This window comes from Bubalus bubalis, chromosome 6 (assembly GCF_019923935.1).
Source record: "Bubalus bubalis isolate 160015118507 breed Murrah chromosome 6, NDDB_SH_1, whole genome shotgun sequence".
In the NCBI taxonomy this organism is placed as follows: Eukaryota; Metazoa; Chordata; class Mammalia; order Artiodactyla; family Bovidae; genus Bubalus; species Bubalus bubalis.
In genome coordinates, this window is record NC_059162.1 from 12,880,746 (window position 1) to 12,905,148 (window position 24,403).

General features: G+C 42.7%; 2 protein-coding genes and 1 pseudogene across 4 annotated transcripts in view; all 3 read left to right on the plus strand.

Moving 5' to 3' along the window:
- FCRL5 (Fc receptor like 5) overlaps positions 1 to 10,371 on the plus strand; it is a 117,416-nt gene extending 107,045 nt beyond the window's left edge. Inside the window, exons 18-20 of one of the 2 annotated variants that reach the window (XM_044944177.1) lie at positions 7,696 to 7,760; positions 8,318 to 8,349; positions 10,323 to 10,371. In XM_044944177.1, coding sequence (XP_044800112.1) covers positions 7,696 to 7,758 — 63 coding nt within the window. In that variant the 3' untranslated portion in view covers positions 7,759 to 7,760; positions 8,318 to 8,349; positions 10,323 to 10,371. Of the gene's footprint in view, positions 1 to 7,695; positions 7,884 to 8,317; positions 8,350 to 10,322 lie in introns of those variants that run through there. The other variant, XM_025287587.2, reaches the window with a different exon arrangement.
- A 6,124-nt stretch (positions 10,372 to 16,495) lies between these two features.
- LOC112585535 (endogenous retrovirus group K member 13-1 Env polyprotein-like) lies at positions 16,496 to 21,508 on the plus strand. Of its 2 annotated transcripts, XM_044944178.1 has the most exons (3): positions 16,496 to 16,723; positions 19,574 to 19,605; positions 20,012 to 21,508. In XM_044944178.1, the coding sequence occupies exon 3, from the start codon at positions 20,458 to 20,460 to the stop codon at positions 21,388 to 21,390; it is 933 nt and encodes a 310-aa protein (XP_044800113.1). In that variant the 5' UTR covers positions 16,496 to 16,723; positions 19,574 to 19,605; positions 20,012 to 20,457; the 3' UTR covers positions 21,391 to 21,508. The 2 variants fall into 2 exon arrangements, with proteins under 2 accessions (XP_044800113.1, XP_025143378.1); XM_025287593.2 differs by having other exon boundaries at positions 19,574 to 21,508.
- On the plus strand, positions 16,730 to 18,682 carry LOC123333965 (annotated as a pseudogene).
- Positions 21,509 to 24,403: the final 2,895 nt, after the last annotated feature.

Below are 24,403 nucleotides of genomic sequence, written 5' to 3' on the forward strand. Positions count from 1 at the left end.
CAGCAACAGAGCTGTCTCAGCATTTTATCTTCTGCTGTTCACACAGCTCCCACCCTCCGAGAATTCCTTAGGATGTTCTAGGAACAGGACAAAGCCAACCCAGGCAGAACCCACCCCTCTGTCTCCTACTCCTCCTCCTCATTCTTTACTATATCCTTCATTTCAGCAATAGTTGTAGTGATTTAATGTAGTAATTAAATTTACATGATTTAATTCAATCATTAAGTAGTAATGGTTTAATCTGTATTGCAGAGGAAAAAAGAAGAAAATACTCAGACTTTTTGGACATCTATTTCGAAGAAGTGGAGGCAAGAGAAAAAAAATCTGGAAAATGGAAACAGATGATTGTTCAGGGTTGAAGCATAGGGATGGTAGGGAAGCTGCCTGTTGGAGAGGGGCAGTGGTGGGCAGAGTGGAAGCTGAAGAAATAGCCCTGGTGCCTTTGGTTTTCTGTCCTTTAAGAAAATCACTGTTGTGAACCCACTGCTCAGTTTCCAGGGTCTTGTGCCCTTTTGCAAAGTGGGTCTTTTGTGATGCCACTATTGTATATCAGGTTTCAGGGGGAAAGTCCTTGAAAATTCCTATAGGATAGGGAGCAGGCTTTATCATGGAAACTTAGGGAAGTTGGCCAAGAAAAAAAGAGGAAGTGACCCTGGCTCTCTTATCATCACTTGGAAAGGAGTGGCCAGAGCTCAACAATTTGCTTGACACACAGATGGGAACTGTGTTCTAGAGGAAGGACTTAGATCCCAGGTCATTCCCCCTTCTTACAAGGCAAGGGGTGAAAGCGGGCTTGACAGTAAGGGGATAGGAAGTAAAAGCCTGCATTAAGTGCCAGAAATTTATAAGAGTTTTCTGGGGTTGCAAGCAGCCCAGCACCAGTGTCTTGGGGGCTGTGGGACATTTGTAAGCCTTCTGTCCAATGGATAGAGCTCAGGACCTCATGGGACATTGACTGTGGGTGTAGACTCTCCAAATGCAAGTTCAGGTTGTCACTGTGCTTCTGACCAACTGGCTTAAATCAAAAGATCCCATGATCCCCTCCTTAGGTTAAATTAATTTGCTAGAGTATTTCACAAAATGCAGAGAAACATTTTACGTAGTAGGTTACCAGTTCACTACAAAAAGCCATAATTCAGGATCAGCCAGATGGAAGAGACACATAGGACAAAGTATGTGGGAAAGATGCATGGAGTTTCCATGATCTTGCTGGGCATGCCACTTACCCTGATATCTGTGTTCATCAACCCAGGAACTCTCTGAACAAGTTTTATTTCATTTTGTTTTTACTGGAGGCTTCATCACATAGTCATAATTGCTTAAATAATTGGTAGTTGGCAACTGATTCAACCTCCAGCCCCTCTTCCCTCCCCCAATGCTGGGAGGTGGGACTGAAAGTCTCAATGCTCTAATCACATGGTCTGTTCCCCTGGAAACCAGCCCCAGGCTTAGGTGCTTTCTAAAAGTCATCCCATCAACATAAGACACCTTCTAAGCTCTCCAAACTTAGGAAATTCCAAGGGTTTTAGGAGCTTTGTGCCTGGAATGGGGATGAAGATTAAATATGTACTTCTTATTGTAAATCATAATATCATAGTAATACATGAATATAACTGACTGAAACTAGTATCTGTCTGAAGTACAAAAATCACTGGACTCGAGAGTGGTTATGTCAATAAATTCAGAAAAAGTATTTTACAAAATCCAATAGCCTTTTATAGTAAATACAGCTGAAAAACAAAGAATAGATAGAAATTCCTCAATCTGATGAAGCACATCAATGAAAAATCTACATCTAACATTATACTTAATGATGAAAGACTGGATGATTTCCCCCTAAGGCCAAGAACAAGACAAGGATATCTACTCTCATGACTTCTATTCAACATTGTCCGAGAGGTTCTAGTGAGGGCAATTAAGCAAGGAAAGGGAATATAAACCATCATAAATAATGAAGTAAAACTATCACAATCTGCTGATAACATGATTTTCTACATAGAAAATCTTAAAGAATCCACTTAAAAACTATTATAACTAATAAATGAGTTCAGCAAGGTCAGAGCATGCAAGTTTAATACAGTTTTCTAAGGAATGTAAGATAGCCAAAATAATCCTGAAAAAGAGGAGTAGGAGAACTCACACTTCCAGATTTCAAAAGTTATTAAAAAACAACAGTAACATAGATAATATGGTACTGGCACAAGGACAGACATATAGATCAATGAAATAAATTGAGAGTCCAGGAAAGAGCCAACACGATCAACTAATTTCAACAAGGGTGCCACAGCTATTCAATGAAAAATGAAAAATCTTTCCAACAAATGGTGCTCAAAACATTGGATAGTTTGGTGCAAAAGAATGATGTTAGACCCTTACCTCACACCAAGCTGTGCTTAATTGCTCAGTCATGTCAGACTCTTTGCAACCCTTTGGACAATAGCCCGCCAGGCTGCTCTGTCCATGGGATTTTTTCAGGCAAGAATATTGGAGTGAGTTGCCATTTTCTAACTCCAGGGGATCTTCCCGAACCAATAATCAAACCCACATCTCCTGTGTCTCCAGCACTGCAGGCAGATTCTTTACCTGCTGAGCCATCAGGGAAACCCAAAATGCAGTCTAGCTGATCCTGAAATGATTTCTATGATCAAAATAGAATTACCCCATAATCCAATAATTCTACTTCTTGGTATGTGCCTAAGAGAGCTGAAAAGATATGTTCTCAGAAACTTGTACAAGAATGTTTGTGCTTAGTCACTCAGTTGTGTCTGATTCTTTGCAACCCCATGGACTGCAGCCTGCCAGGCTCCTCTGCCCATGGGGATTCTCCAGGCAAGACTACTGGAGTGGGTTGTTGCCGGGGTCCAGCCCCGGTGAATCCAGGGAATTCGAAGTGGGGACGGCGTCGGCGAGAATCAGAAAACAACGGCTTAATTAAACGTTAATTAAGGATATAAAGAGTGGTGAAATAAGGATAGCTCAGTGAAGAAATTCAGTGGAGAAAAGAGGCTGAAATAAGGATAGCTCAGTAGGAAAATTCAGTGAAGAAAAGAGGCTGAATAAAATTCCAAAGCAGGGAATTTATATCACCTACGAAGGCCACAGGCGTCCTCCCTTTCTCCCAAAGCAGAGGAGACACTAAGGCCTCCCCGGTCAGATCTTAAAAGCCCAGGCAAAATTAGTAGGCTTGACGAGCTTCCCCGCCTCAGAGGAAAAATTCAGCCAGAAGGTGATAGAAAGAACGACATGGGGAGACCAAGTTTCGGTGAACAAGGCCCACACTTTATTTTTCAAAGTAGTTTTTAATACCTTAAGTTATGCATAGAGGATAATAGGGGAAGGGGTAGAGTCATGCAGTAAGCCAGGCTTTCTTCCTGCAAACTTATCATATGCAAAAGTTTAGGTGATTTGCATCATCTTCTGGCCCGGAGGCCTGTTAACATTTTAAGACCCTTTCTTCAGAAAACTTATTTTTCTCTAAAGGTGATTAGGCAGGCGCCACCCTCCAAAAGCATTAAAGTTGCATTCCTATAGGGCAAAGGTGTGGTGGGCTACAACAAAAAAGAATTAACTCAAGGGTCCAAGGTTACAAACATTAAAGCTACTACTTACACCAATTATATTAATCAATACACTGCCAGGGACACAGCAGGTAAGGGATATGGAGACTTAGCAGCAAACATTGGCCCAACAAGTGAAAAACCCTTCACCAATACAATTTCTAATCAATCTTTTAACTGCTCTAAGGAATCTGTATTTAGGCAGTTTAGAACATCTCATGCCTCTCACAGTTGGGAGGCCCTGAGCAATCACATGTGGCCGGAAAAACCTATTCAGGCAGGCTAGAGGATTTCCAAAGGAGTTTGTAGGTTGAAACACTATCACACCCAGGAACTTTATTAAGTTAACTCTTTTTTTTTCAGAGAGAGGTAGTGGGGGCAGCCCCCCCATTAAGTCAGAGGTGAAAGCACAAAGCAGAAAGTAGGCAGACTCTGGTTTTGGGGGTAGATGCTCGAGAATTTCCAGGGGGACTCCTGAGGCTGGATCCCGCCTTTGCGTATGCTGAGCCTCCTTCCTCGTGACCTTTGCCATGGGCAGAGTTCCTCACGCTGGCTCCCGGCAGTGATAGAATTCCAGTTGAGCTATTCCAGATCCTGAAAGATGATGCTGTGGAAAGTGCTGCAGTCAATATACAATATACAATATGCAATATGCACTCAATATGCAATATGCCAGCTCCTGGCAGGTTGTCATTCCCTCCTTCAGGGGATCCTCCCAATCTGGGGATCAAACCCAGGTCTCCCACATTGCAAGCAGATTCTTTACTGACTGAGCCACCAGGGAAGCCCACACGAATGTTTATAGCAACATTATTCATAATAACTAAAAGGTAGAAACAACTCAAATATCAAACAGTGGATACATGGATAAACAAAATGTCACACACACTCTTTCTCTCTCACACACACAGACACATACACACACACCTTGTCACTGCTACCCACCATCTCTAAGTCCTAGAAACTCTGGAGGCCTCTTGTTGGGGAGTGCAAGGCAACCTAAACAATTCAGCACAGCAAATATAACCACCCTAAATGAAGAACGGGGCTTCCCAGGTGGCTCAGTAATAAAGAATCTGCCTGCCAAGCAGGAGACGTGAGTTCAATCCTCAGACCAGGGAGATCACCTGGAGAAGGAAGAGACAACCCACTCCAATATTCTTGCCTGGGAAATCCCATGAACAGAGGAGCCTGGTGGGCTTCAATCCATAGGGTTGCAAAGAGTCGGACATGACTGATGAAACAACAACAAATGAAGAAAGAGGAGGTGGACCCCTCTGTTTGTGGCTCTACATACCCTAGGAGGGGAGGTGCATCCAGCTTGGACAAGGACAGGTCTCTCTGGCTGAGTTCTTTACAGACACGTCCATGATGCCTTTCATAGTCCTTGAGTGATGGCTTCATTTCAGCTGGAACAAAGAAGCTTCTTTATGGAGGAGTTATAGAGGAAATCAATCATTCAAATATATTTTTAAAAGTACATTCTCACTGAATACATTTTCTTAACGTTGCCACATCATCTGAAAAAGAAATCTCTTGATCAATTAAGCTTACTACTCTTGAATGTGTAATTCCTGCCAGTATACACTTTAAATACTCTCTTCAAATAATTTGCATATAGCCATTAGTCTTATCAAAAGACCTCAAAAAATTTATTTCTTGAGGAAACATATGGACTGCTTTTGCCGATGTCAAACTGACTACAAGAGAACATTTCCAGCCCTTTCCTAGCAAAATATTATATTAATAGCTGCTGGAGATATAGTGGTAAACAGAAGAGTCAGGGACTCACAGCAACATAAAGGAAGGAAAGAAAATCTAAACCGAAGAAGAATGCTCTGATAAGACAAGTTTTAAGATGGGTCTTAAGAGAAAGTAAATTTGCCATATCATTCTCAAGAGAGTTATGATTTATAATGTACATTTTAAATGTGCTTTATAGGTTACAAACATATACAGGAAAATTTCTGCTTCACTTCCACTGAGTAGTCAACAAAAACCAGGTTTAAATTCTAGCAGAAAGTTCAATTTCAGAAATTATGGGTTTCAGTATTGGAAGTGAAGGAAGTTCAATCCAACTAGTGCATCTTCTATTAAAAGGGGAATTGTTCACACTTTTCATAGCAGGTAAGAGTCTCTTCCTTTAGGTGAAGAAAGTGCATTTGACATTACAAGGGGTGTTTTGCTATACTTTCCCCTAAATCCTCCTTAGGCTTGTGCTCAGGAAGAAAGGGCTTTTCTTGGCCGTCTATCCCCCTTTCCCATGGCCCTAAAATCTGTGTCCTTTACTTTGTGGTGGTGACCAGTTGCAGGGTTTCCTAAATGTGTTTGCGAAGACAGGAAACACAGAGAAGGGGCCTTGGAGACTGAGTGCCACAATCTCTGATCCACCTTACCCAGCCGTCTGCCAAGGGCCCTGGGACAGCCTTGGACTGAACGTGGTTCTCAGACCCACAACAATCTTCTTTCACACTGTCTTGTTTAATCTACTGCTGTCAACCAACAGAGTCCCATAAAACATCTTCCACTTTTAATTGCCCTGTTATGTTCTTAGCCATGGTCTCAAATGAAACAGCAGATGGTATGAATGTATCTGTTAAACATTATTTTGGCTGTGTATAACAGAAATACCTCAATGATAGTGGCTTACACATAATAAACGTTCAGTTTTGCTCAGACAAAATGAAACAAATCCAAAATGTTGTATGTCCGTACCATGGAATATTAGTCATAAAAAGAATGAAATATTGACACATGAGATGACATGGATGAACTTGAAACATTACATTATGTGAAAGAAGCCAGATCACCAAAGACCATGTACTGTAGGATTCCTGTGATATGAAAGTCCAGAGTGGAGAACTCTACAGAGACAGAAGGTAGATGAGCAGTTGCTTAGGGTCTGGAGAGGGCATGGAAAACAAATGATAGCTAAAGGGTATGAAGTTTCTTTTTGAGGTGATGAAAGTATTCTAAAATTGACTCTCAATGGCTGTACTTATCTAAAAATATATTGACCCAGAGGGATGGTATGGGGAGGGAGGAGGGAGGAGGGTTCAGGATGGGGAACACATGTATACCTGTGGCAGATTCATTTTGATATACGGCAAAACCAATACAATATTGTAAAGTTAAATAAAATAAAATTTAAAAAAATAAGAAAAATAAAAAAAATGAAAATATACTCAAATATTGAATTGTGCTTTTTAAGTGTAAAATATATATCTCAGCTTTTAAAACGTGATTGTATTTGAAGTGTAGAATAAGAATATGTGCTTTGGAAAGAGGCTGATCTGGGTTTGTCATTCTACTCCTCTCAGCCTCACTTTTCATCTGTAAAGTGGAGATAATGGTCACACTTTCCTCATAGACTTTGAGAATTAATAAGGTATTGCATATCAAGAGCTTAGCCTCATAGCCCTGTACATAGGAAGGAAAATACACAGAGCAAATGTCTGAGGCACACAAAGCCTTTTTAGCCAGCTGAAAAGGAACTTTGTTAGAACAGCAGATTTTAGCCTTTAGGTGTGGACAGCAATAGCAAATGAGTCAAAAATATTTCAAGGCCCAAAATGACACTCAGGCAGAGAAATTAGTGGTAAATATTTTTCCCAGGTTGGCAGGAGGTGGGGGCTGCTCTATTGCTCAGATTCTGATAAAGGAGCCTCTTAGATCTGCCAGCCCTGTAGAGAAGGAAGGTAAGTGAGCAGCCACTCTCTCCCACATGTTGCTAAGCATAAGGCTCAAGGGAAAGAAAGAGCAGACAGGACAGCGGAATTTTTACATTAATGAAATATGCAGAGGCTAGCTGTCCATCCAGGTCTTGATGAGAATCAGAGGAAGATAAAAGCAGATGGATGGAGTTAGCCTATGGGAGAGTCATCCTGGCAAGAGAGTTTCTTCCTTCATCCTTGTGGACAGACTTTGATGAGTCTGGCAGTATATATCAACATCATTTGTGGGGTCCCATGGACTCTGAAGGCCAGTGGGGAAGAAAGTATTCACTTTTTAATGGGGTTGGCATCTCATATAATGGTGGCGGTGAGAACAAGACTTTTCTCTCTAAACAAATCCCCAAGTGGGATGCAGGGGCCTCTGCCTCATTATTAGTCTGTTTTTTCTCCAATTGTTCTTTCAGATGGTGAGGACAGTGGGAAGTATGCATGCATTTAAAACTCCATACCAGAGATTGCAACACTAGAGGTGAACATTTATTCAGTTACCTCATTTTTTCTAATGCATATATGAAATAATTGCATTTCTTGTTTTGTTACCTGCTTATTCCAGTCTTATGACCACAAATACATAGATGCATCTCATTTTATTTACTGCATTTCACTTCTTTGCATTTTATAAATACTATGTTGTTTTTTTTTTTACAAATTGAAGATTTGTGTCAATCCTGCATTAAGAAAATAATGGCAACCCACTCCAGTGTTCTTGCCTGGAGAATCCCAGGGATGGGGGAGCCTGGTGGGCTGCTGTCTATGGGGTCTCACAGAGTCAGACACGACTGAAGTGACTTAGCAGCATGTTTTTTACAAATTGAAGATTTGTGGCAATCCTGCATTAAGAAAATCTATCAGAGTTGTTTTCCCAATAGCATTATTTTTAAATTAATGTATGTACATGGTTTTTAAAGATATAATGCTATTGAGCCTTTAATAGCTATAGTATAGTTTAAGTATAACTTTTATATGCCCTGGGAAACAAAAAAATACTGTGTGACTTGCTTTATAGTGATGTTTGCTTTGTTGCAGTGATCTGGAACCCAGCCCACAATATCTCCAAGGTTTGTCTGTATAATTTATTTTCCTTATCCATTTGCTTTGATTTAATGGCTTTTCTTTCTGGTGAATGAAAAATCCAGTGTTTGTGAGAGCAAGTGAGTTACTGATGCATATCTACTGATGCATTTTTATTTCATTGTAAACAAGTTTCTGTGGCTCAAATTTAAAATGTAGAAATGAGTTTGTAGAAAACAGTATCTATCCTCAATTATTTTCTATCCCCAAGAAGAGTCTTACTTTTAAAAAAGAAAATTAGGAAAATCTGGTGCCATGAAGGGGCACTCCTGGAAGCCTGGTCCAGTGGTAGAGCCAAGTATTCATAAGAGAAGCATCTCCTGGAGAATGGGTTCTGGAGAACAGATGTGTTTGTGGAGCATTTGTGGCCTCACTGAGGACATCCAAAGGGCTTCACTTACTAAACCCAGAGACTCCTGAAGCAGGAACACATCTCCGGTTCTGTGACAGCTCACAGGCTCAGATAAGTTCAGATATTTGTCCAGAGCACTCAGGTAATAAGTAAATGAGATGATTTTCAGATATAATAAGCAAATAAGATATGGCATTGGGAGGAGGCACTCAGGGAGGATTTATAACCTCAAGGACACCAGTCAGCACTTAAAAAATGCTGGTCACTGTGTGTCCTCAGAATCAGGGTCACAACAATCCGCTGGCAGCAACATGCTTCTAGTTGGGTCAGGAAATTTCAGGAAGATTCTGAATGTGAGAGAAAGAGTTCCCACACTGACCATCACAGGATCAGTGCACAGCAAGCCTCCTTGCTGTTGGGGAAAGACCTTGTTAATGGGACAGGGATGTCTAAGGTCCCTGGTCCCCTGGTCTGACACCTGTCCCCAGACTGAGGAGTTTTTTATAACAAATAAAAAACTTGTCATTTTATTCTGTATCTCATCTTTGACATAATTTTGTCAGCATGAGTGTATGTCAAAAAAATCCAAGTATTATTGAAATATTGTTGCAAATGATACAACTAACAAGGAATTAATCTCCAAAATATACAAACAGCTTATACAGCTTAATATCAAAAACACAAACAATGCAACAAGAACAAAAAAAAGGATCAGAAGATCTAAACAGATATTTCTTGAAAGAAGACATACAGATGGCCAAGATACACATGAAAAGATGCTCAACATTGCTAATTATTAGAGAAATGCAAATCAAAACTACAATGAGTTATCACCTCACGTCAGTTAGAATGGCCATCATTTAAAAGTCTACAAACAATAAATGCTGGAGAAGGTGTGGAGAAGAGGGAACCCTCCTACTTTGTTGGTGGGAATTGTGAATTGCTACTGCCACTATAGAGAACAGTAAGGAGGGTCCTTAAAAAAACTAAAAGTAGAGCTATCTTATGCAATCCCACTCCTGGGTATATATCTGGCAAAAACTATAATTTGAAAAGATACATGCATTCCAATCTTCAATGCAGCATTAGTCAAGACAAGAAAGCAACCTAAATGTCAATCAACAAAGGAATGGATAAAGAAGGTGTAGTATATGTGTATACAATGGAATACTACTCAGTCATTAAAAAGTATGAAATAATGCCATTTGCAGCAACATGATTGGCCTTAGAGATTATCATACTGAGTGAAGTAAGCCAAAGACAAATATGATATTGTTTGCAAGTGGAATCTAAAAACTAAAATACAAATGTACTATTTACAAAACAAATATAAAAAACAAACTATGATTACCAAAGGGGAAACAGAGGGGATAAATTAGGAGGTTGGGATTCATATATACACATTACTATATATGAAATAGATAACTAATAATGAAACTGTGTACAGGCCATTGTGTTCCTGTCTTTTAAAGTAAAATGCTGACTTGAGAGTTAATGGTTGGGAAATGTGAAGATGTGGTATGCAGTCACAAAAACAAAGAATAGTTGGGCTAAGGAACTGGTGAGAATTTAGATTACAACTCTTGTTCTTATTTAACTTATATGCAGAGTACATCATGAGAAACGCTGGGCTGGATGAAGCACAAGCTGGAATCAAGATTGCTAGGAGAAATATCAATAACCTCAGATATGCAGATGACACCACCCTTATGGCAGAAAGTGAAGGAGAACTAAAAAGCCTCTTGATGAAAGTGAAAGAGGAGAGTGAAAAAGTTGGCTTAAAACTCAACATTCAAAAAACTAAGATCATGGCATCTGGTCCCATCACTTCATGGGAAATAGATGTGGAAACAGTGGAAACAGTGGCTGACTTTATTTTGGGGGGCTCCACAATCACTGAAGATGGTGACTGCAGCCATGAAATTAAAAGACGCTTACTCCTTGGAAGAAAAGTTATGACCAACTTAGAAAGCATTTTAAAAAGCAGAGATTACTTTGCCAACAAAGGTCCATCTAGTCAAGGCTATGGTTTTTCCAGTGGTCATGTGCAGATGTGAGAGTTCGACTATAAAGAAAGCTGAGGGCCGAAGAATTGATGCTTTTGAACTGTGGTGTTGGAGGAGACTCTTGAGAGTCCCTTGGACTGCGAGGAGATCCAACCGGTACATCCTAAAGGAAATCAGTCCTGAATATTCATTGGAAGGATTGATGCTGAAGCTGAAACTTCAGCTGAAGCTGAATACTTTGGCTACTTGATGCAAAGAAGTGACCCATTTGAAAAGACCGTGATGCTGGGAAAGATTGAAAGCATGAGAAGGGGATGACAGAGGATGAGATGGTTGGATGGCATCACCAACTCAATGGACATGAGTTTGAGTAAGCTCTGGGAGTTGGTGATGGACAAGGAGACCTGGCATGCTGCAGTCCATGGGGTCACAAATAGCTGGACGTGACTGAGCGACTGAACTGAACTTCCAAATAACAGAATCACCAAACTCCCAGTTCCCCGAAAGATATAGATAAAGGCCTGACACACATTTCTAAGTCATTTTTCACAGGGAGCAGGCTCCCTCCAGATGAAAACTGCTGACCCCATGAACCAGAAGGTTAATGATGCTTGAAATATGATCTAATGCCAACCAATCCAAGAACTGTCTGGGAGCTGATCATGCCCTGCTCCTTGAACACTATAAAACTCCTCACTACCCTTTCCAAGGTGGGTCACATGGTCTTCCAGGTACTAGCTCCTGTGGCCCCTTTTGCCTGCAAAAGTAATTAAAGCTATTCTTTTCCACTTCACTCAAAACTCTGTCTCCATGTTTCTATTTGGCACCAATGAACAGAGGCCGAGTTTCGGCAACAATAAGAACCTATTGTATAGCACAGGGAGCTACACTATATGTATATATACATTTAGTATGTGTGTGTGTGTGTGCGCATGTGCGCACGCTCTGTGCTTAGTCACTCAGTCATGTCTGACTCTTTGCAACCCCATGGACAATAGCCCGCCAGGCTCCTCAGTCCATGGGGATTCTCCAGGCAAGAATACTGGAGTGGGTTGCCCTCCTTCAGGGGATCTTTCCAACCCAGGGATCAAATGGGGGTCTCCTGCATTGCAAGCAGATTCTTTACCAGCTGAGCTACCCAGGAAGCATATATATATATGAAAGTGAAAGTGAAGTCGCTCAGTCGTGTCCAACTCTTTGTGACCCTGTGTACTATAGCCCACCAGGCTCCTCCATCCATGGGATTCTCCAGGCAAGAATACTGGAGTGGGTTGCCATTTCCTTCTCCAGGGGATCTTCCCAACCCAGGGATCAAACCCGGGTCTCCTGCATTGCGGGCAGACGCTTTAACCTTTGAGCTACCAGGGAAATCACATATATAGATTCATTTTGCTGTACACTTGAAACTAACACAAAATTATAAATCAACTATTGTTGTTAGGTTGCTCAGTCATGTCTGACTCTTTGCAGCACCATGGACTGCAGCACGCCAGGCTTCCCTGTCCTTCACCATCTCCAGGAGTTTGCTCAAACTCAAGTCCATTGAGTTGGTGATACCATCCAACCTCCCCCTCTGTCGTCCCCTTCTCCTCTTGCCTTCTATCATTCCCAGAATCAGGGTCTTTTCAAATGAGTCAGCTCTTCGCATTAGGTAGCCAAAGTATTGGAGTTTCAGCATCAGTCCTTCCAATGAGTATTCAGGACTGATCTTCTTTAGAATGGACTGGTGGATCTCCTTGCAGTCCAAGGGACTCTCAAGAGTCTTCTCCAACACGACAGTTCAAAAGCATCAATTCTTCAGTGCTCAGCTTTCTTTAGGGTCCAACTCTCACATCTATACATGACTACTGGAAAAACCATAGCTTTGACAAGATGGACCTTTGTCGGCAAAGTAATATCTCTGCTTTTTAATATGCTTTCTAGGTTGGTCATATCTTTTCTTCCAAGGAGCAAGCGTCCTTTAATTTCATGGCTGCAATCGTCATCTGCAGTGACTTTTGAGCTCAAGAAAATAAAAAATCTTTCACTGTTTCCATTGTTTCCCCATCTACATGCCATGAAGTGATGGGACCAGATGCCATAATCTTAGTGTTTTGAAGGTTGAGTTTTAAGTCAGCTTTTTCACTCTCCTCTTTCACTTTCATCAAGAGGCTCTTTAGTTCTTCTTCTACTTCAAAAAAAAAAAAAATATATATATATATATATATATATACATGTAAAAATACAAATGAAATGTTCTAAAAATTTAGAGTTTGGGGGCATGAAGTGCTGAAGATAAGTCTGTGGACTTTGAGATTTTCTTATTGAGGAGTGAGTGTCTTTAGAGAAATTAGCCAAAACCCCTGAAAACAGCGCTGATGAAATGTACTTGGTGGAATCACTGAGGAGTTATAAGAGGCAGTGAGATGATATGTATTAGGATCTAAGAAGGGAAAGCAGGAAGAGGGGTCAAGAGCAAGGAGGAGAGCAACAGACACTTATTGAGTGTTTATCTAATGATACAGTAATCATGTCCATTTTCAGTCGAGGAAACTGAGGCTTTAGAAGTTAAATAACTTACTGAGGGTCAAACAGCTAGTATCTGGCAGAACTGTTAACCTAATGATAGTGCCCCACATCCTTTCATGATATCAGGTGCCCTCTCAGAAACCGTGGTCTTGATCCTCCCCAGACCCTTACCAGCCCTTCTCTTCTCTAAGAAAGAAAGAAATTGAAGTCACTCAGTCGTGTCTGACTCTTTGCGACCCCATGAATCACAGCACGCCAGGCCTCCCTGTCCATCACCATCTCCCGGAGTTCACTCAGACTCTCGTCCATCGAGTCAGTGATGCCATCCAGCCATCTCATCCTCTGTTGTCCCCTTCTACTCCTGCCCCCAATCCCTCCCAGCATCAGAGTCTTTTCCAATGAGTCAACTCTTCGAATGAGGTGGCCAAAGTACTGGAGTTTCAGCTTTAGCACCATTCCTTCCAAAGAAATCCCAGGGCTGATCTCCTTCAGAATGGACTGGTTGGATCTCCTTGCAGTCCAAGGGACTCTCAAGAGTCTTCTCCAACACCACAGTTCAAAAGCATCAATTCTTTGGTGCTCAGCTTTCTTCACAGTCCAACTCTCACATCCATACTTGATCACTGGAAAAACCATAGCCTTGATTAGATGGACCTTTGTTGGTAAAATAATGTCTCTGCTTTTGAATAAGCTATCTAGGTTGGTCATAACTTTCCTTCCAAGGAGTCAGCGTCTTTTAATTTCATGGCTGCAGTCACCATCTGCAGTGATTTTGGAGCCTCCCGAAATAAAGTCTGACACTGTTTTCACTGTTTCCCCATATATTTCCCATGAAGTGATGGGACTAGATGCCATGATCTTCATTTTCTGAATGTTGAGTTTTAAGCCAACTTATTCACTCTCCTCTTTCACCTTCATCAAGAGGCTTTTTAAGTTCCTCTTCACCTTCTGCCATAAGGGTGGTGTCATCTGCATATCTGAGGTTATTGATATTTCTTCTGGCAATCTTGATTCCAGCTTGTGCTTCTTCGAGTCCAGCGTTTCTCATGATGTATTCTTCATATAAGTTAAATAAGCACGGTGACAATATACAGCCTTGATGTACTCCTTTTCCTATTTGGAACCAGTCTGTTGTTCCATGATTAGTACTAACTGTTGTTTCCTGACCTGCATACAGATTTCTCAAGAGTCAGGTCAGGTGGGCTGGTATTCCCATCTCTTGAAGAATTTTCCAGTTTATTGTAATCCACACAAAGGCTTTGGCATAGTCAATAAAGCAGAAATAGATGTTTTTCTGGAACTCTCTTGCTTTTTTGATGATCCAGCAGATGTTGGCAATTTGATCTCTGATTCCTCTGCCTTTTCTAAAACCAGTTTGAACATCTGGAAGTTCATGGTTCACGTATTGCTGAAGCCTGGCTTGGAGAATTTTGAGCATTACTTTACTATTGTGTGATATCAGTGCAATTGTGCGGTTGAGCATTCTTTGGCATTGCCTTTCTTTGGGATTGGAATGAAAACTGACCTTTTCCAGTCCTGTGGCCACTGCTGAGTTTGCCAAATTTGCTGGCATATTGAGTGCAGCACTTTCACAGCATCATCTGTCAGCATTTGAAAGAGCTCAACTGGAATTCCATCACCTCCACTAGCTTTGTTCATAGTGATGCTTTCTAAGGCCCACTTGACTTCACATTCCAGGATGTCTGGCTCTAGGTGACTGATCACACCATCGTGATTATCTGGGTCGTGAGGATCTTTTTTGTATAGTTCTTCTGTGTAGTCTTGCCACCTCTTCTTAATATCTTCTGCTTCTGTTAAGTCCATACCATTTTTGTCCTTTATCAAGCCCATGTTTGCATAAAATGTTCCCTTGGTATCTCTAATTTTCTTGACGAGATCTCTAGTCTTTCCCATTCTGGTGTTTTCCTCTATTTCTTTGCATTGATCGCTGAGGAAGGCTTTCTTATCTCTTCTTGCTATTCTTTGGAACTCTTCATTCAGATGCTTATATTTTTCCTTTTCTCCTTTGCTTTTCACTTCTCTTCTTTTCACAGCTATTTGTAAGGCCTCCCCAGACAGCCATTTTGCTTTTTTGCATTTCTTTTCCATGGGGATGGTCTTGATCCCTGTCTCCTGTACAATGTCACGAACCTCAGTCCATAGTTCATCAGGCACTCTATCAATCAGATCTAGTCCCTTAAATCTATTTCTCACTTCCACTGTATAAACTTACCCTCAAATATAGAACAGCTGTGGGCCTTTTGGGCAATTCTGAGACTAGCCACCAGGTGACGACATTGCCGGGCTATGGTTCAGGCCGCCTCCCCTGGGAGGATAGGAGGAAGGATGTCTGTGGGGGTTGCCGGGTGCTGGATGGTTTTCACCATATTTACTTAGTTCTCCCAACAACTCTGGGAAACAGGTATTATCTCATTTTATAGAGGAGGACGTTGAGGATCTGCCCATGATTATCCAGCCCGTGGTATCAGCAGGAATGGAATCAGTGTGTGTCTGTCTGTAAAAGTCTTGCCTCCCAGCAGGCTGATCTCCTAAATACAAAGTCGTTTTGTGTTCTCAGGATACACAGCCTGGTGGGCAGGGTGACGAGCCTGGGGTGGGGTGTCTAGTGAAGGAGAAAGCTGGGTGAGGATTGTCTAGGCCTTCACTTTGGTTATTGCAGGGGAGATTTAGGTTTTAGGGTGGAATAAAGTACAGCAGCCATGAAATTAAAAGACGCTGACTCCTTGGAAGGAAAGTTATGACCAACCTAGACAGCATATTCAAAAGCAGAGACATTACTTTGCCAACAAAGGTCCATCTAGTCAAGGCTATGGTTTTTCCAGTGGTCATGTATGGATGTGAGAGTTGGACTGTGAAGAAAGCTGAGTGTCGAAGAACTGATGCTTTTGAAATGTCGTGTTGGAGAAGACTCTTGAGAGTCCCTTGGATTGTGCGGGGAGCTGCCCATGAGAACGGGGTCCTTTGTCTGAAGGACACAGCTCTGGGAGCTGCCTCAGTCCTTGAGGGTTTGCTTGCAAACATAGCTCTCTGTCCCGCCACCCCAGAGATTAGGCGATTATTTACTGCAGACACCTGGAGTTCTGGACAAGCTTCTCACGCACAGAGAAATGTTATCTGGTGTAAGAAATAATAACATGGTGCCATTCCCATGCTCTCAAGATTTCTTGTGACTTTTTGTAAGATGTATAGGTCAACCAAGAAAAATGCTAACTGTCTTGTCTTTCTCATGCTCTCCTGTATAAATATAAGATGCTGAATAAAGTCGTGGTCAGACTGCGTCCCTTCGTGGAGATGTGTCTGATCCTCTCGACCCCATCTTTGTTGTAGCATTCTTTTGCTGTAGTTTTCTTTCTCAGCCGCGTCGTGCACGTTCTCAGGACCTGATCGACTTTGCAGGCTGGTACCGGCAGGTGGCACCCAAACAGGGACTCGAGAATCGGAGCATGACGACTGCCGCTGCCGGCCCGGATTGAGGTAAGAAACAAGGAATTCCTAATTGTATGAAGTAAAGGGCAGGGAGTGTTATTGTCGAGAGTAATAAATCATGGGACAAGGCAATAGCCGCCAGTTATTTGTACATATGTTGAAAACTATGTTGAAAGATAGGGGAATTCATGTAAATAAGTTACAGCTAGAGAAGTTTTTACTTTTTATAGAGGAAGTTTGTCCTTGGTTTCCAGAGGAAGGAACAGTTAGTCTGGAAACTTGGAAGAAAGCAAGAAAACAATTACAGACATATTATTCCTTACATGGTCCCAATCGTGTCCCTGTTGATGCTTTTTCTTTGTGGACTCTCATAAGAGACTGTCTGGATCCTGAACATGAGGGGCATAAGATTCAGATGGCCCTCAGGGATTCCACAGAACCCGAAGTTGCAGAGTCTTCTGTCCCTCCGCCTGAGCTGCTTTATGCTGTGCCTGAGGGAACAGCTTGTAAGGCTGGAAGGAATGACGATGTGTTAAGCTCTGATGAACAGGAAGAATTAGATGAACAAGTGGCTCAGTACCATAGAGAGGATGTGCCTTGGGAAATGATGGTTGGCACGCAACCCCCCTCAGGAAAAGGAGAATTAAAGCATTCAGGGCTTTCCGAAGAACAGCTGGAGAATTTAATTCAGAAAATTGTTATAGCAGTAAAAAGTGAAGCACAGGGAGACTCCCACTCCAGCCAGCCTGTGCCTCCAGCATGTCCTCCCTCTGTTCTTGGCTGGGCTCTATCCACCTCCGCCTTTTGTAGAACCTTGAGAGCTTATATCTATCCCTGCTTCTTTGCCCAGTGAAAACATAAAAATTAGAAGTGAGATATTATTATCTCCTCTTCAACAAACGACAAAGCGAGCTAATGATGAAGGAGAACATATTCCCGGGTTTTCAGGACTCTATCCAGTATTTGAAAATGCTCAACAGCAGAGGTATTATGAACCGCTGCCCTTTAAGCAACTAAAAGAGTTTAAAATGGCTTGTACACAATACGGCCTGACTGCGCCATTTGCTCAGGCTATTATAGAGGCTTTAAGAAATCAAAATCTGCCACCTAATGATTGGAAACAGGTTGCTCGGGCTTGTTTATCTGGAGGAGATTATTTACTATGGAAATCTGAGTTTGCTGAGCAGTGTAGGATCACAGCCGATATCAATCGGTGACAGGGACTGAATACCACTTATGAAATGATGGTGGGAGAGGGGGATTATCGAGACACCAATAATCAACTTAATTATTTGCCTGGAGCCTACCCTCAGATTGGTGCTGCGGCTCTGCGAGCATGGAAAAAACTTCCAAATTCTGATAAAAAGACCGAAGATTTATCTAAAATTTGCCAGGGGCCAGATGAACCATATCAGGATTTTGTTGCCCGCCTGCTTGAGGCAATTAGTAAAATGATAGGGGACGAGCAGGCAGGAATGGTGTTGGCTAAACAGCTTGCTTATGAGAATGCCAATTCAGCTTGTCAAGCTGCCCTGAGACCTTACAGAAAAAAGGGAGGCTTATCAGATTATGTATGGATCTGTGCCGATATCGGTCCTTCATACGTTCAAGACATAACTTTGGCCGCGGCATTACAAAAAAAGACAGTCAAAAAAGTACTGTATCAACAACAAAAGCGAGATAAGGGATAAAATTTTGCAATTTGCTCACTATCACCAATTTATCTTCCCAAAAATCGTTGTTTCTCAGCCCCTTGCTGACGCCCTAACTGTATTTACTGATGGCTCTTCTAATGCAATAGCTAGTTTGATTATACAGGACAATACCACCACCTGGCATACTAATTATAAGTCAGCTCAAGAAGTAGAACTATTTGCCGTTTTTCAGGCTTTATTACAAATCTCTGCTCCATTTAATTTATATTCAGACAGTCAATATATCATAAGAGCCTTAAACACTATTGAGACTGTTCCATTTATTGGTACTCTGAATTCTACTATCCAAACTCTTTTTCGTGATATACAAAATTTAATTTGCTCCAGAGTTAATAAGTGCTATTTTGGTCATATTCGTGCTCACTCTGGACTTCCTGGACCTTTAGCACGAGGCAATGCTTTGGCTGACGAAGCTACACGTATGATATTTCCTTCATTGGAACAAATGGCAAAAACTTCCCACAGCTTACACCATCAAAACAGCAATAGCTTGAGACTTCAATTTGGCATTACTCAAGAAGCTGCCAGGCAGATTGTTAAGCAATGTCAAACATGTCCTCAATTTTTTAGCATCCCCCATTATGGAGTTAATCCCCGAGGATTGTTGCCAAACGACATATGACAAATGGATGTTACTCATATTCCTGAATTTAGTAAACAAAAATTTGTTCATGTTACTATTGACACCTTCTCTGGCTTTTTACATGCCTCTTTACAATCCGGAGAAGCTAGCAAACATTGTATTGCTCATTGCATTAAATGTTTTGCTGTTATGAGAACCCCTAAGACCATAAAAACAGACAATGGTCCAGGATACACTGGGAAAAATTTTCAACTATTTTGTACACAATTGTCTATCTCACATAAAACAGGTATCCCTTATAATCCTCAAGGTCAAGGAATAATTGAACGGGCACATCAAACTCTCAAACATCAATTGCAAAAACTAAAGAAGGGGGGATTGTATCCCAATACCCCCTCCAACTCTTTAAACCATGCTTTATTTGTTCTAAATTTCTTACAATTGGATATATGTGGCCATTCAGCAGCACAACGATTTTGGAACTTTGATGTGCAAACAATAAGACCTAAAGTCTTTTGGAAAGACCCACTTGTGGGAAAATGGTATGGACTAGATCCTGTAATAATCTGGGGACGAGGGCATGTTTGTGTTTTCCCACAGGATGCCGAAGCGCCGCACTGGCTGCCGGAAAGGTTGGTACGCACGGTGGAGACGATCTCTAGTAAGCCAGATGAGGAGATTGACGATTCAAGAGCATGATGAATTACCATCTCGGCAACAACCCCAGGCATTGATGCGAGAGGCACAGAATCGTGTTGCTGTGCAGGGTGATCCGATATCGCCTTTAAGCTTCCTGATAACCTTATTAATTATCTTAAATCAGATTAATACTGCACATTCTAAAGAATATTCAAATGTTTACCGGGCTTATTTTCCTGATCCTCCCCTTCTCCAACCAGTGGGCTGGGAGGGTCGGTCCATTCCCATATACACTAATGACACTGTGGCTTTGGGTGGTTTTTCAGATAAACATATTCCTAATCAAGTTAATTTCTCTTATCATGGAGTGTTTGATCGTTTACCTATTTGTCTGTCTAGATATTTTAATTCAACAGGAAGCCTTTTTGTTGGGGAGGCAAGATATGCCAATTCTGACAGTAGTTGGAACCTGGACATTCCTGGAGTAACGAAAGAATCTGGAATTCCTCAACGTCATAATGGAACTGGTCCTTTAGATATCCCTTTCTGCGACTTTGGAACAAGGGGAAGAGTCACTGCTGCACCATGGAAACTGTGTCGAGATGGAACTGCTACGGTTTAATACCATATTTGGGACAAATGAGTCATTGTGGGACTGGTCTCCAGACTCGGCCCGAGACCCTGGAGCTCAGGACAATAGAAGCTTTGCATCCCGTATTTGAAATTTAGGTGGCTCTAAAGTATTCCAAACAGAAATCTGGAAATTAGCTGCCGCCCTTGGATGTGAGGGTTCCTACCTTCAGGTGGGATCAAAAGTGAGACACGGTTATTTATGGAATCTCATCATGAGGTACCCTCGTGCATGTGTGCCTCACCCTTATGTTTTACTAGTAGGATCTGTAAAAATACAACCTGGGTTACAAAATTATAATGTAACTTGTAACAATTGTACCTTAACTAACTGCGTCAGGGGAATTACTAATCAAACTAGGGTTCTAGTCTTAAGACAGCCTGCTTCTGTTATGGTTCCTGTAAAGATTAATGGGTCTTGGTATGATGAAAGAGGACTTGAACTTTGGAGAGTAGAGGGTGCTTTAATGCATTATCGTAGGGGAATAGGGTTAATAATTCTGGGATTTGTAGCTTTGGTAACCCTTATTGCCTCGATTACTGCAGCCCTGACCCTGGCACAATCAGTGCAAACTGCAACTTTTGTTAATAATCTGGCACAAAATGTATCCGTTACCCTGGGGACTCAAGAAGATATTGACAAAAAGCTAGAAGATCGATTGAATGCCCTTTATAATGTTGTAAAATTTTTAGGTGAAGAGGTTCAAAGTATAAAGTTGAGATTACGGGTACAATGTCATGCTGATTTTCGATGGATCTGTGTTACCCCAGAAAAATATAATGGTAGCATAACTGCTTGGGATAAGGTGAAAGCTCATTTAGAAGGTATTTGGCATAATGAAAATATTTCCTTAGATTTGCTGCATCTACATCAGGAAATAATGAACATTGAAAATGCACCCAGACCTGATTTGGATGTTGCAAAAAGAGCTGAGTCTTTTGTTAAAGAACTTTTTCGACATGTACCTACCGTCAATAGTATTTGGTACTTGGGAGCAGCCATAGGAGGACTATTCTTAATAATTTTAACTGTTTTATTTCTTACACCTTGTTTAATTAAAAAACTGATTGATGATCTATGGATGATAAAGGCTTCCATTTATGGAAACTGGCTGCAGTTAAAGGAACATAAGCATGCGCCTATATAAAAAGAAAGGGGGAGATGCGGGGAGCTGCCCGTGAGAACGGGGTCCTTTGTCTGAAGGACACAGCTCTGGGAGCTGCCTCAGTCCTTGAGGGTTTGCTTGCAAACATAGCTCTCTGTCCCGCCACCCCAGAGATTAGGCGATTATTTACTGCAGACACCTGGAGTTCTGGACAAGCTTCTCACGCACAGAGAAATGTTATCTGGTGTAAGAAATAATAACACGGTGCCATTCCCATGCTCTCAAGATTTCTTGTGACTTTTTGTAAGATGTATAGGTCAACCAAGAAAAATGCTAACTGTCTTGTCTTTCTCATGCTCTCCTGTATAAATATAAGATGCTGAATAAAGTCGTGGTCAGACTGCGTCCCTTCGTGGAGATGTGTCTGATCCTCTCGACCCCATCTTTGTTGTAGCATTCTTTTGCTGTAGTTTTCTTTCTCAGCCGTGTTGTGCACGTTCTCAGGACCTGATCGACTTTGCTGGCTGGCACCGGCAGGACTGCAAGGAGATCCAACTAGTCCATTCTAAAGGAGATCAGCCCTGGGTGTTCTTTGGAAGGACAGATGCTAAAGCTGAAACTCCAATACTTTGGCCACCTCATGTGAAGAGTTCTCATTGGAAAAGACTCTGATGCTGGGAGGGATTAGGGGCAGGAGGAGAAGGGGACAACAGAGGATGAGATGGTTGGATGGCATCACTGACTCGGTGGATGTGAGTTTGAGTGAACTCCAGGAGTTGGTGATGGACAGGGAGGCCTGGCGTGCTGCGATTCATGGGGTCGCAAAGAGTCGGACATGACTGAGCGACTGAACTGAACTGAAAGTACAGTGAAGACCACTCCTGTGGACCCCTAGGATGCTGCTGACTTGCAGACCCATGGACCACCCTGGGGAATTCGTCCTCCTGCCTTGGGGGAGGCTGCCTTTTCCTCCTGGTAACAGTTGTCTGTGTTTCTGGGCAATGCTACATGAACATGTGTCTGCAGATTGAAATGTTAGATTCTCCCCAGACAGTGATGTGCTAGAAACACCTGGAGCTGGCTTGTGAAAGCTGGCTTTATGCGTCTTTTCCCGAGTCTGTGCTCCGTGTCAGCATGCTGGTGGTTTGAAATGAGCCATGGAGAGGGTATCCACACTACAGAGACTGACAAATGCTAGAGACCAGAGCTTTCTCCTCCTGAAGAGGCAGCTGTTAAACAGTTCCCAGCACCACTGTCCCCCTGGGGAAAGTGGGTGGGAGCAGAGAGATGGACCAAGGGCCTGAAGGAACCTGTGGATTTACAGCTTCCATCTCAAGCTCACTCCAGGCCTTCAGTTAGAGAAGAGAGTAGATTCTCCTAGAGTGGAATTGCTGCACAATTGAAATTGCTCTTTTCTTCTCTATTCCTTATTGTTGCTGAGAGCAAATAACTGAGTATGCAACATCCATAAGCTGTGTCTCCACTGGAAGCAAGATGGTGGAAGCAGACTCTGTCTTTGGGCCCAACCTGTGATGGACACTGCCTGGGTCCTAAAGAGCGGGGCACCCGCAGGGGACTGGGCAGCTGTGGGGTGAACTGTGGAGGGACAGAGCATGCGTGATGCTCACCTCAAGACTCAGTGACTGCAGCAGATGGTGACTGGACAGGAAAGGAGGGGCCTGGCGATGTGCTTCTTACAAGTGTGCTCAGTAAATATTTGCTGACTTGAAATCGGTCATGGGTGCAGCTTAGCTGAAAGCTGTCTGCCTTGTTTAACATGTGTGATATCCCAGCATTCTCCCAAGAGGGATGGGACCAGGGTGAGTCAACAGGACATCCGCTGGGGTAGAATGGGGCAAGGTCTCAGGGGGCCACGTGAGGGGGCCCATGTGGATTGACCCCTAAAATGGGGAGGTTTTTCCCAGTTACCTGCTCCTGCTGGGGCTCTCCCTCCACTCTGTGTGAGCACATTTTCAGGGTTGTGAGTAGGGATCTGCCTCTTCCCTGTGGGGCAGTCATCCTGAGCCCTTGGTGTGGGTAGAACCTTGTGCTTGGTCCAAATCCTGCTGGGTGGAAGACAGATGCTGATAACTTCTCCAGCCAGGAACAAGAAGGGAAACCTTGTCATATATGAAGCCCAGAAGAAAGAGGCCCAAATGATGTGGTTCAAGTGAGAGTCACCTACAAACTGAGGTTGGGCTGGAGCCCTCCCAGGAGCTGGGCACAAGACTGGGGTGGGAGAAGTCCCTCTACCGGGGGAATTCTCCAGGTTTAAATGGCAATGTAGTTGTATGTCTGATGGGATGGATGTTCAGACTAAGCAGGAAAGACCCTGTGAAAACTGGACCATGAGACTCTCTAGGAGGACAGTTCACTGCCCCAGGGAGTAGAGCAGGTCCACCAGCCTGCAGCTCACAGACAGCGAGGGTCCCTGGGCCCTGCTGGGAGACCAACCAGCTGAGGCTTTGCAGGCCAGCAGGCTCTGCAGGTCTGGGTTGTGGTGGGAGATTAAGGCCTATTTGTGACTCAATAATGCTGGGGAAGTGGTTGTGGTTGAGATTATCTTGATCTCAGAGATGGTTGAGATGCAGCCATGGGCCTTAGTTACTCTATCTGTGGTGTGTGAGGACGGTGAGAGGCCGCCCTTGGACAGTCCTGGCCTCCCTCCCTCTCATGTGGCTTCTCAAGGTTTGAAACCATCTCGAGCGGGAGATTCACTGCACCAAGAAGAACTTGGACTTGGAAAGACCAGTGGTCTGAAAGAGCAGGACCTGGTCTTAGGCCAGACTCTGCCATGGACTGACTTTCCACACCTTGGGGTTCACTAGTTAACCTCTCTGGAGCCTCACTTTCCTCATCTGAAAAATGGGAAGGTGATCACAAGAGTACTTATCTGCCTCTCACAGGTGAAAGTGCTTTTGCACTGGAAAGTAATTAGATAGGCGGGAGGCACTGATGGTGGTTTAGCTCCTGGGTGCCCCTGATGGACTGGACACTGGGGGAAATGTCTGTCGTGTAGATTCAGCAGGAAGAGGTGAAGTGGTGCCCCGTGTAT

Excerpts from the sequence above, each read along its gene's own strand:
- LOC112585535 (XM_025287593.2), top strand. The coding sequence starts at position 20,458 with ATGAGGTACCCTCGTGCATGTGTGCCTCACCCTTATGTTTTACTAGTA.